Source organism: Canis lupus, chromosome 1 (genome assembly GCF_011100685.1).
Source record: "Canis lupus familiaris isolate Mischka breed German Shepherd chromosome 1, alternate assembly UU_Cfam_GSD_1.0, whole genome shotgun sequence".
In the NCBI taxonomy this organism is placed as follows: domain Eukaryota; kingdom Metazoa; phylum Chordata; class Mammalia; order Carnivora; family Canidae; genus Canis; species Canis lupus.
In genome coordinates, this window is record NC_049222.1 from 41,188,279 (window position 1) to 41,203,410 (window position 15,132).

At 41.4% G+C, this 15,132-nt stretch overlaps 1 protein-coding gene across 4 annotated transcripts in view; it reads left to right on the top strand.

Annotated features, from left to right (window-relative positions):
- The window catches only part of PPP1R14C (protein phosphatase 1 regulatory inhibitor subunit 14C), an 86,028-nt gene extending 72,232 nt beyond the window's left edge, over window positions 1-13,796 (top strand). Inside the window, exon 5 of one of the 4 annotated variants that reach the window (XR_005353677.1) lies at window positions 12,202-12,366. Coding sequence is in view for 1 of the 4 variants with exons in the window: in XM_038526316.1 (XP_038382244.1) it covers window positions 12,202-12,276 (75 nt within the window). In the remaining 3 variants the exon portion in view is untranslated. Of the gene's footprint in view, window positions 1-12,201 lie in introns of all 4 variants that reach the window. The other 3 variants (XR_005353678.1, XR_005353679.1, XM_038526316.1) reach the window with 3 other exon arrangements.
- The last annotated feature ends 1,336 nt before the right edge of the window (window positions 13,797-15,132 follow it).

Sequence of the window (15,132 nt, forward strand, 5' to 3'; positions counted from 1 at the left end):
CCTCAGAATGTCCTGAGCCATAAGAGCAATGGGTACATTTTTTTTTTTATAGTACTTGGGCTCTTGCCCTCAGTTCCTGAAAAGCTTCAGAGCCATAAAGGTCAAATTGTTATTTCTAACAAACCCCTTTCTACCACAACTGGGCTTAGTTAATGAAGTGATTTTTGCAAAGCACCGAAGGATGGGGGCTGGTTGCCAGGGGAACCAACCATGACTCTAAGGTTTGAACTTTCAGTTTTACCCCCTGATTTCCAGAGATGGAAGAGGGGCTAGAGATTGAGCCAATGGCCAGTGAGTTAATCAATCATGCCTAGTAGTGAAGCTTCTGTTACAAGGACAGGGTTCGGAGAGTTTCCATGCTGGGGAACTAGGATGCTTCCATGTGCTTACTGTGCTGGCCTCCAAGCTCCATGAGGACAGTTCTTTTGTTCAGGATCTTACCCCATGTGTTTCTCTATCTGGCTATTGATTCATATCCTTTAATATCCTTTGTAATATATTGGTAATCTGGTGAGCAAATGGGTTTTCCTGAGTTCTGGAAGCAATTCTAGCAAATTAATCAAATCCAAGGAGGGGGTTGTGGGAACTTCTGGTTCATAGTCGGTCTGTCAGAAGCACAGGTTAACAGCCTAGATTTGGGATTGGCATCTGAAGTAGAGGGCCTTCTTTGTGGGATGGAAACCTTTACCTGTGGACTCTGATGTTACCACTAGGTGGATAGTGCTGGAATTACATTGAATTCTTGGATTCACCCTACTGGTGTCAGAATTGCTTGTTGATGTGGGGAAGCCCCCCCCCACACACACACACACAGGAATTGAGTCTAGGAACTCTCACATTTATTGCCCATAAATTATTCCTCAATAAAGTCAATAACTGAAAGCAAGCAGGTAGGCAGAAAAGAAAGAGAAAGGAAGGAAGGAAGGGAGGAAGGGAGGGAGGGAGGGAGGAAGGAAGGAAGGAAGGAAGGAAGGAAGGAAGGAAGGAAGGAAGGAAGGAAGGAAGGAAGGAAGGAAGGAAAAGTTGTCCTTAGCAGTGTCCAATGAAGAGACCTGAGCAGGAGCACGCTGTGGTGGGGGAGCCTTGAGGAGTCCGCGCTGGCTGAGCAGAAAGGTCAACACTCTGGCTTCCCTCTCTTCTTCCTTTTCTCCTCTCTTTCTCCCCTTTTTGCTCCATCTTCCCTCCTCTTTTTCTTCTTTTCTAATTTATAAGTTAGAGTAGAAGGCAGCAACTTGGGCTTTTGAGGTGTTTATGCATTGGAAAGAGACTATGAGCAGAAAGGAAGGAAGGTTCCTGCTCTGGGGAAAGATTTCCAGAGCTTACCTGTAAAACACAGTCCTTTCCATATCTGGCCAGCCCTTCCCCCATATGTAAACATTAAAGGATTGCTGTGTTTATCACACACATTTCAAGTCATTTTAGTTTGGTTTGTAATTAGACTAAAATTACCTGTCTTGGTTGCTTAATAAAGAAAAAAGTTTCCCCCCTGGGTATCATGGTACAGAGAGAGGGAATTGTACCATCTGCTCCCAGGAAGTGAGTCCAAATTTCTTATGGCTTTATATAAATAGGGTTTGAATCTTGGTCTGACCATTCAGTAGCTATGTGACCTTGGGCAAACCTTGCAACCTCTCTGAGCCTGTGTTACAAGACAGTTGTAATGATTAAATGAAGCAGTCCATGAAAATGCCCAGAATGCTTGTCACATAAAAGGTGCCCATAAGTATGAGTTATCTGAACCCCAGACAGGAATTTAATGCCCATGAGAGCATGGCATTATCCTAAACAAAATAGAAGGTACATACTGTGGGGGAGACTAGTCCCTAGGTGAGTTCATGGGTAAAAAGGTGAATGCAGAGCATTCTCAGATACAAAAATAGTGCCTAGAACTGAGGTCGGGGGTAGGTGCCCAGGGTCATTTAGAAAGGTGTTTATTGGGGTACCTGGGTGGCTCAGTAGGTTAAGTGTCTGCCTTTGGCTCAGGTTATGATCCTGGGGTCCTAGGATTGAGTCCCACGTTGGGCTCCCTGCTCAGCAGGGAGTCTGCTTCTCTGTCTACCTCTGCTGCTCCCCCTGCATGTGCTCGCTCTCTCTCTCTCTGTGTCAAATAAATAAATAAAATCTTTTAAAAAATGTGTTTATTAAGGGACACATTTTTCCATTGTTTTAAGGGAGAATAGTTAGGTGGAGGGAAGGGTAAGGATTTCCCCTACAGTGTGATATAGGCCATAGTCAAAGACTCAGAGGAGTCAGAAGGAGAAGGAAGAGTTAAAGGAGGTGGGAGGTGGCATGTTTGCTGCTGCACGTGTGGCATATGTGTGCCTGAGTGTGCCTATTTGAGTGTGTGAATGTGTGTACCCCTCGGAGTGTGAGTGTGCCTGAGTGTGAGTGTGTGACTCTCTGAGTATGCATGTGCGTGTATGAAAGAGGGAGGTAGGTGGTTAGGAAATGCCACTGAGGAACTTTTTACAAATTTTTTTTTATTTATTCATGAGAGACAGAGAGAGGCAGAGACAGAGGCAGAGGGAGAAGCAGGCTCCCTTCAGGAAGCCCAACGTGAGACTCAACTCTGGGACTCCGGGATCACGACCTGAGCCAAAGGCAGATGCTCAATCACTGAGCCACCCAGGTGCCCCTGGAGGAATGTTTTCAAGTCTATTTTAAACACTTCATGATGTGAAGAGCAAATACTCCTTTGTAGCCTTTTGAGAAGGGGTTGTGCCGTGGCAGTGGCTCTGCAGTGGCTGGTAGGCTGTGGTCAGATCTCAGGGAGGACAGTCGAAGGCAGGAATCTTTGAGGAAGGTGCAATGGGAGCTGAGACCCCAGCCCAGGCAGGATGAGAGAGGCTAGTGTGGATTTTCTCAACAATTACAGCCTTGTTGCCTGAAGCAGGGGAAACCCACAGCCACAGAGGGAAAAACACGTACTTGGCTGGGGTCACCAACAGCTTCTTCCAGGAAACACTTGTTTTGCTTACAGCCTGATGTTACCCCCTGACCTGAGCACTTTGGTCTTGCTGGATGTCACCAACGTACTTCTCATCTGCCTCAATTTTCAAACCTTTTCTACATGGCTGTGTGTGGTGGTGGTGTGTATGTGGGGGGAGGATGAGATGGCTACATTTTCCTTAGTGTTCTTGATTAGAATTTGTACAGACTGGAAATATTCTTAATCAGTATAGTCTCGATGATGATGATGAAGATGGCAGAAAGCACTTTCACGGTGCTCTCTGTGGCCCAAGCATCTTCCCAAGCTTCTCAAAGCTTTTAATTCATAAAACTATTAAATATACCAACCTTGAGGTTATGCTTCATTATCATCACTCTCAGTTCATGGTGAGAAAAACTGAGACATAGAGAAAATAATTAGCCCTTAAATGATGCACAAGGATTTGAACCTGGTCCCCTGGTTCCCAAGTCCTACTCTTAACCACATGGCTACACTGCTTCCTGCTGTGTGAGTGCAGAGGGCAACTCCCTCCACGTAGGAATGGACCCATCTTAGATCTTTATAGGCATTTGTTTCAAAGGGCCCTCTTGGTGTTTATAACCCAAGATCTTTATCTTTTGTCTCTCTGCTTCTTGTGTCACTATACAATTCACAGTCCTGGGGACACAGGTTCCCCCCTCATATAATTCACAGTCCTGGGGACACATAGTCCCTTCCATACAACTCATGGTCCTGGGGACATAGGGCCCCAGCCTTTTATTAAAGGCCGCTGTGTGAGGCTATTTGTCCAGCTGTGGCTTGGCACCCTGCCCAGTTGAGCACAACCTGGCCCTTGGTAGCCCGCAGGAATGTTGCAACTGGGTGAGGCTTCCCTCAGGGTTGCAGACTGGGGATCTCGGGGAGCATTAGGAAGAGCATTTGGACAAAAGCTGCTGAGGTGGCCTAAAAAATAGTTGCCAGTTGTCTTGAAATGATGGGTCAGAGCAATGCCTGTTTGCCTTTGTAAAATTCCAGCAGTTAGCTGAAATACTATTTCAAACATTAGGAAACGAGAATGGCCAGATCTTAGACACTAGTAGAGGTATGTTCAGCTGATAAAAGATGTACCCTTACGGAGGGAGAAGGAGAGGAGAAGGAGGGAGAGGAAGCTGGGCTGACACCCCAGAGCAGTGATTCCAGATTCTAGATTCCTTGAATTGACACAGAGCTTCTCATCTTTCAGTCTCTTGGAATCATGACCTTCTTTTAGCCTGTCATCCACCAGGAGAGGCAGAGTGGGAGAGGCAGGAGTGGTCCCAGGCCTGGACTGGGTAGGGGCAGTGTGCACCATCCATCTGCCCAGGGAGCACTCATATACACACTTAGCATTGTGACTGGTGTCATACACTGACAGCCTGTTTCGTGCTAGCCTGGGAGCCCCCTTTGGGCCAGGGCCTCTCCCTTCCTCTGCATCCCAGCAAGTAGTGTAGTATCTGGCACATGCTGGGGGCTTGGTACCCATTTATTGAGCTCAATTGGCTTCAAGAGACCTGGATTCAAATATTTGCTTTGTGACCTCAGACAATGACTTATAGTGAACTAGACATCCATTTTTTTCTCATGTGTAAAATGGAGGTGATAAAACTACATTAGATCAAATATGGCAATATATATAAATAGGCTACACAGAAAAGGCCTTCAGCAAATGTTGATTCCCTTTGTTTTGTTTGGATTGAGCACAACCAGTGCCAGATCCTAATATTCAACCCACGTCCACTAGGGGGTTTGCATCCATTCTCGCTCCTCCTTTCAACTGGGGATTCAAAGGTCGAAAAAGAGTCACAAATGCCTTTTTTTTTTTTTTTTTTTTTTTTTTTAGTGTCACAAAAGATCATGTCTTTTGTGATTAGGGAATCATTTTCTTGTGGAAATATTGCATCTTGGGAGACACTTTATTCATCCCTTCTTTTGACATGTTCTGTATGTGTACAAGTCACATGGCAAGATGCCGAATAAATGCAGTGGTAAAAGACCTGAAGTTAGCCTATAATTATAGGCACACAGAACATAAATGCACATGGAATATTTACCAAGATAGACATGTTCTAGGCCACAAAGCAAGTCTCAAATTTTAAAAGATTAAAGTCATACAAAGTACATTCTTTAAATAATGGAATTAAGTTAGAAATCAGTAACAGAAGGGTGTCTGGAAAAATCTCCGAATATTTGGAAACTAACTGATACATTTCTAAATAACTGCTAGGCCAAAGAAGGAATCAAATGTGAAATTGGAAACTATTTCAAAATGAATGAAGTGAAAACTCATTATATCAAAATTTGTGAGATGCATCCAAAGCAGTGCTTAGAGGTGAATATATAACACTGTCTATATTGGGAAAGGTTTCAAATGACTTTAGAATCTATCCTGGGAACTAGGGAAAAAAGGAACAAATTAAACTCAGAGTAAGGTGAAGAAAGAAAATAATGAAAATGAAAGCAGAAATCTGTGAATATAAAAAAGAAAACCAGTAAAGAAAATCCGTGAAAGAAAAGCTCATTCTCTGAAAAGAACAATACAATTGATAAATCTCCCTATTCCTGGTTAAAAATTCTCAGCCAACCTAGGAATAGAAGGGAAATCCCTAAACTCTAGAAAGAACATCTGCAAAAGGTCTACAGAAAGGTGCTAGAACTAACAAGTGAGTTCAACAAGCTTGCAGAAAAGGAGGTAAATATATGAAAATCTATTGCTGGCAATGATTGGAAATAAAAATGTACCACTTCTAGTAACATCAACAATATTAAACATTTAGGAATAAATATGACAAAAGATGTACACTGAGAACTATAAAATGTTGCTGAGAACATTCATTGTCTTTACCACAGAGTGATTTATAAATTCAATGCAGTCTCAACCAAAATCCCAGCAGCGTTTTTTGTTTGTTTTTGTTTTGTATAAAATAATGAATTGATTCTAAAATTCTTAAGGAAATTTAAAGGACTTAGAATAGCCAAAACAATATGTATCAACAAAGATGGCAGACTAACATTACCTGATTTTAGGACCTGTAAACCTATACTTAGAAGACAGAGTGATATTGCCATAAAGACAAACAAATAAATCAGCAGTTCAGCCATCCTAATCCTAGATATTTACCCAAAAGAAATCAAAGCATGTTCCATACAGAGTTTTACATGGATATTTTAAACAACTTTGTTTATAATAGCCCTATACTGAAAACAACCCAAATTTCCATCAACAGGTGAGTGGATAAACAAACTGGTACTCCAATACAACAAAATGCTACTTAGTAATAATAATAATAATGAAAATAAATGTGCAATTAAAATTTTGCTGAATCTCAAAATAATTATGTTGAATGAAAGAAACCCCAAAAATAGAAGACTAAAAAGTATGTAGTATTATGGTTCCATTTGTATAAAACTCTAGAAAATGCAAGTTAATTTAATAGTGACAGAGTTTTCCTGGGAATAAGAAGAGCAGAGGGAGGAGAGAGGGATTGCCAAAGGGCATGAAGATACCTCTGAAGGAATTGAATGTGTCCATTATGTTGATTGCACAGATGGTGTACTTGTGGTTGTATGCCTTAAAATGTGTAGTTTATGGCATGCCATTTATACCTTAATAAATCTTTTACCAAGAAAAAGTCACAGAGGACGTTTTAGTGGTGGGAGTTTCCATCCCAGCCAGTCTACTAACTTCTCCCAAGTAGGACACTATGGCCTCTTTCTTGGCAACTCTATGGACTTCTCCCAAGTAGGACACTATGGCCTCTTTCTTGGCAACTCTATGGTTTTGAATTTATCTTAACTTACTTAACCTCTTATTGGTACCTGGCTTGATTGAGCACCTCTTCTTTCTAGAAGCATGTTCTTTTCTTGACTTCTTAACAGCACACTCTTTTGCATTTCTCCCTCCTCATTGCTTTCTCCTTTTCAGTCTCCTTCACTGGCCCCAGCATTTCTCCCAGACCTCACTTGCTAGGGGACCTCTGGCCTTGGTCAGCCTTCAGCCTTCTTTTCCTCTCTATTTACACTTTCTTCCAAGCTTATCTCATGGAGCCTTGCAATTCAAAGCATTGCCACCTGTGCTGTCCAATAGAATTTTCTGAAATGGGGCAGCCCAGGTGGCTCAGTGGTTTAGCACTGCCTTCAGCCCAGGGCATGATCCTGGAGACCCGGGATCGAGTCCCATGTCAGACTTCCCTGCATGGAGCCTGCTTCTCCCTCTGCCTGTGTCTCTGCCTCTTTCTCTCTCTGTGTCTCTCATGAATAAATAAACACAATCTTTATAAAATCTTTTTTTTTGAAATGATGGAAATATTCTATAGCCCTAGTGTCTAGTATGGTGGCCACTAGCCATAGATGGCTACTGACTATTTGGAATATGACTAGTGCGAATAAGGAACTGAATTTTAAATTGTATTTGTCTTAATTCATTTACATTTAAATAGTTACACTGTATCATTTATATTATAGAATATAGGCATATTTATTACATATGAATATACTATAAGTATGTATCTATATTTATATTATTATATTTATACTACTTGTCTATGTGGTTGGGGGCTACTGCATTCATTAGCCTTGGTCTAGATCATTGTATTTACAAACTATGGGTGGTAACCTATGAGTTGGCCTTGACCCTTTTTTTTTTTTTTTTTTCAAAATAAAATATCAAGGGGTATCACATATCGTAAGAGTTACATCTTTTCAAGAAACCTTTGTTTCAGGCTTGTTTCTTTGTGAACTAGCTGATGTAACTATGTATGGATCACATGTAGTTTTTTAGGAGTTGTGTTTTTTAGTTGAAAGCCACTGATTTATTTATTTTTTTTAAGATTTTATTTATTTACTCATGAGAGAAAGAGAGGCAGAAACATAGGCAGAGGGAGAAGCTGGGTCCCCATGGGGAGCCCTATGTGGGACTTGATCCCAGGATCCCGACCTGATCTGAAGGCAGATACTCAACCACTGAGCCACCCAGGCGTCCTGAAAGCCACTAGTTTAGATGCAAGTGATGCCTAGCTTTATGACTTCAGCCGTTGAGCTAAGACACCAAGTCATGTTGAACTGTCTTCCTGAGATCCTCATGTGTCTAGTAGGTACCCTCTGGGTTTTTCTCATTTCAGCGTAATGGTTACCTTAATCCCCCTTTTTCCTTGTCCCATCTCCCCATTTTATTGGAGGTCCCATTCATTCTAGCAACACAGTCTAGTGACTCTGACTCTGAAATGGATCCTGCTTAATTTTCATTGCCTTTAAGGCTGGGCATCCCTTGCCTGAATCTCTGCAAAATCCCCAAACTAGCCTATCTTTCAATCTTGTTTTTATACAGCCTGTACTCTACATGGCAGTCACAGGGGGCTTTTATTTTTTATTATTTTTTTAAAAGATTTTTATTTATTCATGAGAGAGAGAGAGAGAGAGAGAGAGAGGCAGAGACACAGGCAGAGGCAGAAGCAGGCTCCATTCAGGGAGCCCGATGTGGGACTCGATCCCAGGTCTCCAGGATCATGCCCTGGGCTGAAGGCAGCTCTAAACTGCTGAGCCACCCGGGCTGCCCCACAGAGGGCTTTTATTTTATTTTTTTAAAGATTTTTATTTATTTATTCATGAGAGACACACAAAGAGAGAGGAAGAGAGAGAGAGGCGCAGAGACACAGGCAGAGGGAGAAGCAGGCTCCATATAGGGACCCCGATGTGGGACTTGATCCCGGGTCTCCAGGATCACACCATGGGCCAAAGGCAGGCACTAAGCCTCTGAGCCACCCAGGGATCCCCACAGAGGGCTTTTAGAAGCCAAAATCAGACGATGTTGCTTCCCTACTTAAAAGCTGTCCATTGCATCAAGAATACTCTCTCAGCACTGTATTGTGGGCAGCGAGGCCCTGGCAAGCTGACCCTAGCATCCCCAGCATGGCTCCTGCCCCACTTGACTTGGCCTTTCTGTGCCAGGAACACCCACTTCCTTGCTTGTTTCTCTGCAGGGCCTTTGCATGTGTTGTGTGACCCAGACCGTCAACTTTCTCCAGGCTGGCCTCTCTTTGTTAATTCACATCTCACATCAGGTGTCATTTCCTCAAAGGGGCAGCCTTTCTGTGACTTGATTAGTGTCCACAACCCAAGTCTAAGTGATCTGTTTTAGAAGTAAATGAGGTATATTATTAGTTACCTAGAGAATTTTTGAGTAATATGAACAAAGCTATCAAAGTATTTTTTAAAAATGATTTTATTTATTTGAGAGAAAGCACCAGAGAGAGAGAGAGAGAGAGAGAGAGAGAGCACACAAATTGGGGGAGCAGCAGAGGCAGAGGGAAAAGGAGGCCCCTCGCAGGCCCCTGATTGAGCATCCCTGGGGCTCAATCCCAGGACCCTGGGATCATGACCTGAGCTGAAGTCAGACACTTAACCAAGTGAGGCACCCAGGCGCCCCTCAAAATATTTTTGATTAAAGATTCTTGGATCTTCTTTGAGGATCATCTGTACTCATTAAAATCCTTCTGTGCAAGTTTCTGTATGGGGAATAAGTATTGGTCTTGCTATTTTTTTTAACTTAGTGGAGTACCTCATTATGCAAATTTAATGAACATTTAGAAATATGTAAAATACAGTATATTAATGTGTAGACATAAAATTAGTTAATATAAAATTTTAGAGTTCATTGATGTTAAATATAAATACAAGTTATTTATTGATGTTTTTAATCACTGAGATGAATGTACATTATGATTGGTTCTTCGAGATAATTTGTATTTTATTTAAATTACCAAATTACTTTTGTCTTGAAGGAGAAAAAGTCTGTAGTTTAGGGTATATTATTCCTTCTAATATTTGATCTTTATTTTTATAATGATCTTTTTGAAAAAAATGTTATAGGAATAGTGCAGAAGAATTGCTACTTATCAACAAGATAAGTGAAAGGATTTGTGATTCTTGCCTTTGCTTGAAAAAAAAAAAAGGAGATCTACACTGAAATGCTGGAACTTTTTACAGGAATCATTTGAGTAGTAGATTCCCAAAACAATGAAACTGTATGTTTCACATTATATTGTCGAAACCACATAGCAAGAGGAGAAATAGGAAATGTGTTAAATTTACAAAATGCAAATTGAATATAAGTATGAAAATTTGGCATTATTTTATCCTAGAAAATTCTTTAAATTAGATAAAATAGTGTTCAGGAAGTTAAAATAGGGCCTCCTTTTATTTCATGTGTTCCATTCTGCCCAAGGTCAGAAATGGTGGTGATGAAAATGTTCTCGTTCTCTGGATAAGCTCTACAAAGAGAAGAATCTAAACTGCAGATTTTTAAAAAAATATTTTATTTATTCATGAGAGACACAGAGAGAGAGGCAGAGACACAGGCAGAGAGAGAAGCAGGCTCCCTGCAGGGAGCCGGATGCAGGACTCGATCCCAGGACTCCAGGATCATGCCCTGGGCTGAAGGCAGGCACTTAACCGCTGAGCCACTCAGGCATCCCTAAACTGCAGATTTATGCACAGGGATGTTTCTTGTGGCATTGTTTATAATTCTGAAAAAGTCAGGAACCAACCACGTATTCTAGTAATGGAGGAATTAAGCAGATTGTAGAACAGCTATATAATAAAAGATCATTGAAGTTATTTTTTAGAAGGCTATTTAATGTTGTGGGAGAAAGATTCTTACATAATGCTAAATTGAAGAAAAGAACTTATTTATATGGTGTGATCTTAATTAGGTAAAAACCATTTTCATAGGAGAAAATACATTAGTGGTTCATTCTAAGGAGTAATTGTTGCTGGCATGTATTTTCTTAAGTTGTTTAGAAGAAGCATATATTTATAATCACAAAAAATTATCAAAAAAAATTTTGGGTGGCTAACAACATACTAAATGTTAAGCTTATTGTGTTTTCGAGCTGGAGAATAGTTTTCTGGGATCACTTGGCCTGGGAGCTTGTACTAAGGGTTGTGATTGGGAGGGGGGCTTGAGAGTGGTTTTTCAGAAGGCCAAATGGAAAGGAAGTTTTCTTAGCATTTTTGTTCTCGATAAATTCCTGATGTACCCAGTCCTGTCATTCACCAACCGCCACTTGCTGATCAGAAAGTCTGGCTGTCTGCTTTGTGACAAATATAAAATAAGAAGACAAAGTAATTATTATTTAATAAATATGACTTTTTAGGTAGCCAAATCATTTTAAACAGAAGGCAGCAGTGAAAGATTCCTGATGGTATAAAGTAGGAACCATTCTAGACTGTTCTTTAGTCATTGGGTGTTCATCTATGACTAGGACATGAAATCATTTTAGTGGATCTCCCTCAGCATTACCCTTTAAATGAAATTAGATTAGAAGAGAAAATATAGGATGTATTATAAATATTAAGTATTCGTTCTTGAGATTTTTATTTCAAATATGCGTTTGAATGTACTGAATTGTAAATGTAAAATGTGTTTGGCTTTAAAAAAAACTGATTTGCAGTCAGAAAAAGTCAAAAGATTCTTTTGAGATCTAGATCAGTGGTCTCAGTATGATCCTGGAATCAACAGCAGGTGTCACTTGGGAACGTGTTAGAGATGCACATTCTCAGGCCCCGCCCCAGAACTACTGAATCAGAAATTTGGGGGCCCAGCACTCTATGGTTTAATAAGTACCCCTGGTGATTCTAATGAGGACTTACATTTGTGAACCACTGGTCAAGCCCTGATGTTCCAGGTATGGTCCAGAGACTAACATAGGCACAGCCAGCCAGTTAGAAATGCAGAATTTCCGGCCCCAACCTAGCCTACTAAATCAGAATCTACAAGCTCCCTGGGTGATTTGTATGCTCATATTAAAGGTTTATTAAAGGTTGAGAAGGCTGATCTAAACCACATGTGCCTTCAAAGGCCATATAGATAAGGTCAGTGAGTGAAGAGAGCAGGGTGAGGCATTGATCGTGATGTGAGGTTTAAGCACACTTCATTTGTTTAAAAATGTCCTCTATTGGGACACCTGGGTGGCTCAGTGGTTGAGTGTCTGCCTTTGGCTCAGGTCTCCCTCTGCCTTTGTCCCTGCCTCTCTCTCTCTCTGTCTCTTGTGAATAAATAAATAAAATCTTCACAAAAAAAAAAAAAAGTCCTCTATCAAGGCAGCTGGGACTGATACCTCCAACCAAACTCATCAACTCACATTAACTGCCACTGACCTTAGTGACCTCAAGCATATTTTAATTCCCAATTTTAGTAGAGTGAGCTTGTCATATTAACTTCTTCTGATCTCTTTTAGGAATTTATCCAGGAGCTGCTCTCTCGGATAAGAGGCATGAGGAAACTGAACCCTCCGCAGAAGAAGACCGGATAATTCTAACACAGGGTGGAACTCTCCCAGAGACGAAGATGGGTCCTGGGATTTGGGCTTCATGAAGACATTTATTAAAGCATAGTTGCCCTTATGAGAAACTTTTTTTGGGGGAGGGGGGTGTCTATTAGACATTTATTCAAGAGTGTTCCTTTTTTGTTTTGAAAGGTTCTATTAGTGTATTATTTTAATAGCAAGAACATCATGACTCTGGTTTCAGCCCAACCAGGGGTTTTGAACCAGGCAGACATGCAAGAATGGGCTGGGCCAGGCAACATTTTCTTTGTAAAATCAAAGGTTTAGGACCTAACTATACAGGGATGGTGGTTTTCTTACGAGTTTGGTAATCTTTTTCTTAAATTGTACAACTGTCTCAGATGCCGAATTTCTCGTACTTGTATATATCCACACATGACTAAGTTGAACTGTAGACGTGAGTTTTATTTCACATTGATGGAATAAACTTGTGGTTGTCCTTTAATTGAAGGTCACAGCACATGTATTTTCAAGAGGCCACTGGATATTCTTCATGTGAATGCTGCTGACCGTCAGCATTCACTTTATGCACCAAAGTGAAAGAAGTCAGTGTATCTGTTATTTTAATGAGCTACACCACATGGAGTTGAGTTGGTCAAGGGCTTAATTCATGGACTTTATATTATTTCATTAATTGGGATGCTTTGCCAGGTCATGTACTTATTGCCTTGTTTGTGGTATTTTAAAGTTTTATGAATCCTTAATTTGAAGAACTATTCAGATTTCTAAAGAAAAGCCCATGCTGAGTGGTGTTTTGCAATGGGGAAAGGAAGCACTGTGTAGCAATGAATTCTCTGCTTTCAACCAAATACTGTGTATTACTCTCTCTCCACGAAAGCAGGTCATGTGGAAGCTAGCAAATTAAGTATCTTCCTCCTTAGAAGTCGATCTGGTCATTTCTGTGCCTGGGCAGCATTAGAGCGGTGCGAGTGAGCTGAGGGTTGAGTGATGTGGAGGTGAGAAAGCCTCACCTTCCTTCAAGAAAGTTGATGCAAGAGCATCCGCTGGTTTGGAAGGATGGTGGAAATTGCATTTCTGGCTCCTCTCAATGGCATGTCCTGAGGCTTCTGGCTCTTGGCCCTAATGATGCACCCCAGTCTCCTTGCTTGGAGCGAGGTGTGGGGCACCTGCCCTGTGCCTCCTGGTTATAGATCAGCTCCTTGGAGAAGGATCAAACGTCAGACGATGTGGGCTGGGTAAAAGGTCAGAGGAGAAACTCTTCCCTTCCCCAAGGAGGCCTCCACCGCCTTCCCCACAGAAACCCCATCTACTGTAAGATGTCTCTAGGGGGCCCTGTCAGAGGACAGGAGTCAGACATTTTATATCAAGGGTGCTCTGAACATATTTTATTTTTTAAAAGAACTATGTTTGTGAATTTTATGTATACTGGCAAGCTTTTGAAAATGTATTTAATTTTGTAATGTTTACCAATGATTTATTTACAAGCTATTTACTGAAATAAATGGAGCTGCTTACGACTCTGCTTACACACTTGCATTGCCAAACCTGTTCAAATGATAATTTTTCTGTGTGAGATGTTCTGCAGACAGGGGTACCAAGCACATATACCTAGCTTTTCGCTTTCCAGGTATTTTCAGGCATTTGACCCTGGTTCTCTCCTGATGAAAGCAAGGTTGCTGAAAGCAACATTCCTGGGTTGGGAAGGAAATGGAGGAGGAGCTCTGTGTGTTTGGTCCTGCCTGGCTTCTATTTCATTTTTTTTTTTTTTTTTTTTTTTTTTTTTTTTTTTTTTTTAAAGACAGATTTTTTTTTTTTTTTTTTTTTAAGATTTCATTTATTTATTCATGAGAGACACACACACACACACAGAGAGAGGCAGAGACACAGGCAGAGGGAGAAGCAGGCTCCATGCACCGGGAGCCCGACGTGGGATTCGATCCCGGGTCTCCAGGATCGCGCCCTGGGCCAAAGGCAGGCGCTAAACCGCTGCGCCACCCAGGGATCCCCTGGCTTCTATTTCAACCCTCTCTCAGGCCATGTGCTTTGCATTTAATTAGAACTCCCTTTTACCCATCTGATAAAAATTCTCAAGAAAATTTCAAATTAACCAACTATTCCAGTTATTGTTGGAATGCCGTGCATCCTATAAACACAGAAAAATACTGAATTTGCAGGATTTCTACTAGGGCTGACCAGCCCAAAGTTATGAGCTGATGAAGCAAGAGGCCCTTTGATCCTGCCACATAATACATACTCTTCCTTCCCTCCCCAAGGCCTGGCATCACCTGACTCCTTCTGAACAGGACCTCCTCCTTGGCTCCTCATCTCTGCCCTCAACACGCCCTCATTCACCAGGCTCTTCTTCCTCTGCTCATACCTCTCATATCTATCCCTTGTTAAATCTTGCCTTGGTTCCTGCAACCATCTTGAAATTGGTTTCCCCATGTCCAGACTTGCTTACCTCTGATCTGTTCTCCACCCAGTAGCCAGAAAGACAGCTGGGATCACTCCACCCCTTACTTAAAACCCAAACTTCTCCACATTCCTTGTAAGGAATTGGTCCCTGCTTCTCCCGCCTCCTTTTTTGATCTTCCACTAATATCCAGTCCTGTTGAATGACTAGAGTTTCTAGAGCATATATATTTTCTCCTCTGAGGCTTTGCAAAAACTGTTGCCTCAGTCTGGAATAACCGCACCATCCAAGGACTTTATCTGGAAGCTGGTCTATATCGCTTCCTAAGGATGTCCAGAGCTTTTAGTATTTACTACCTCATCCCAGCATATACACACCACATTATTGCTGTCTATTCACCTGTTTGTCTCTTCTGTTAGACTCTAGGATCTTTGAGATTGGGACCCAAT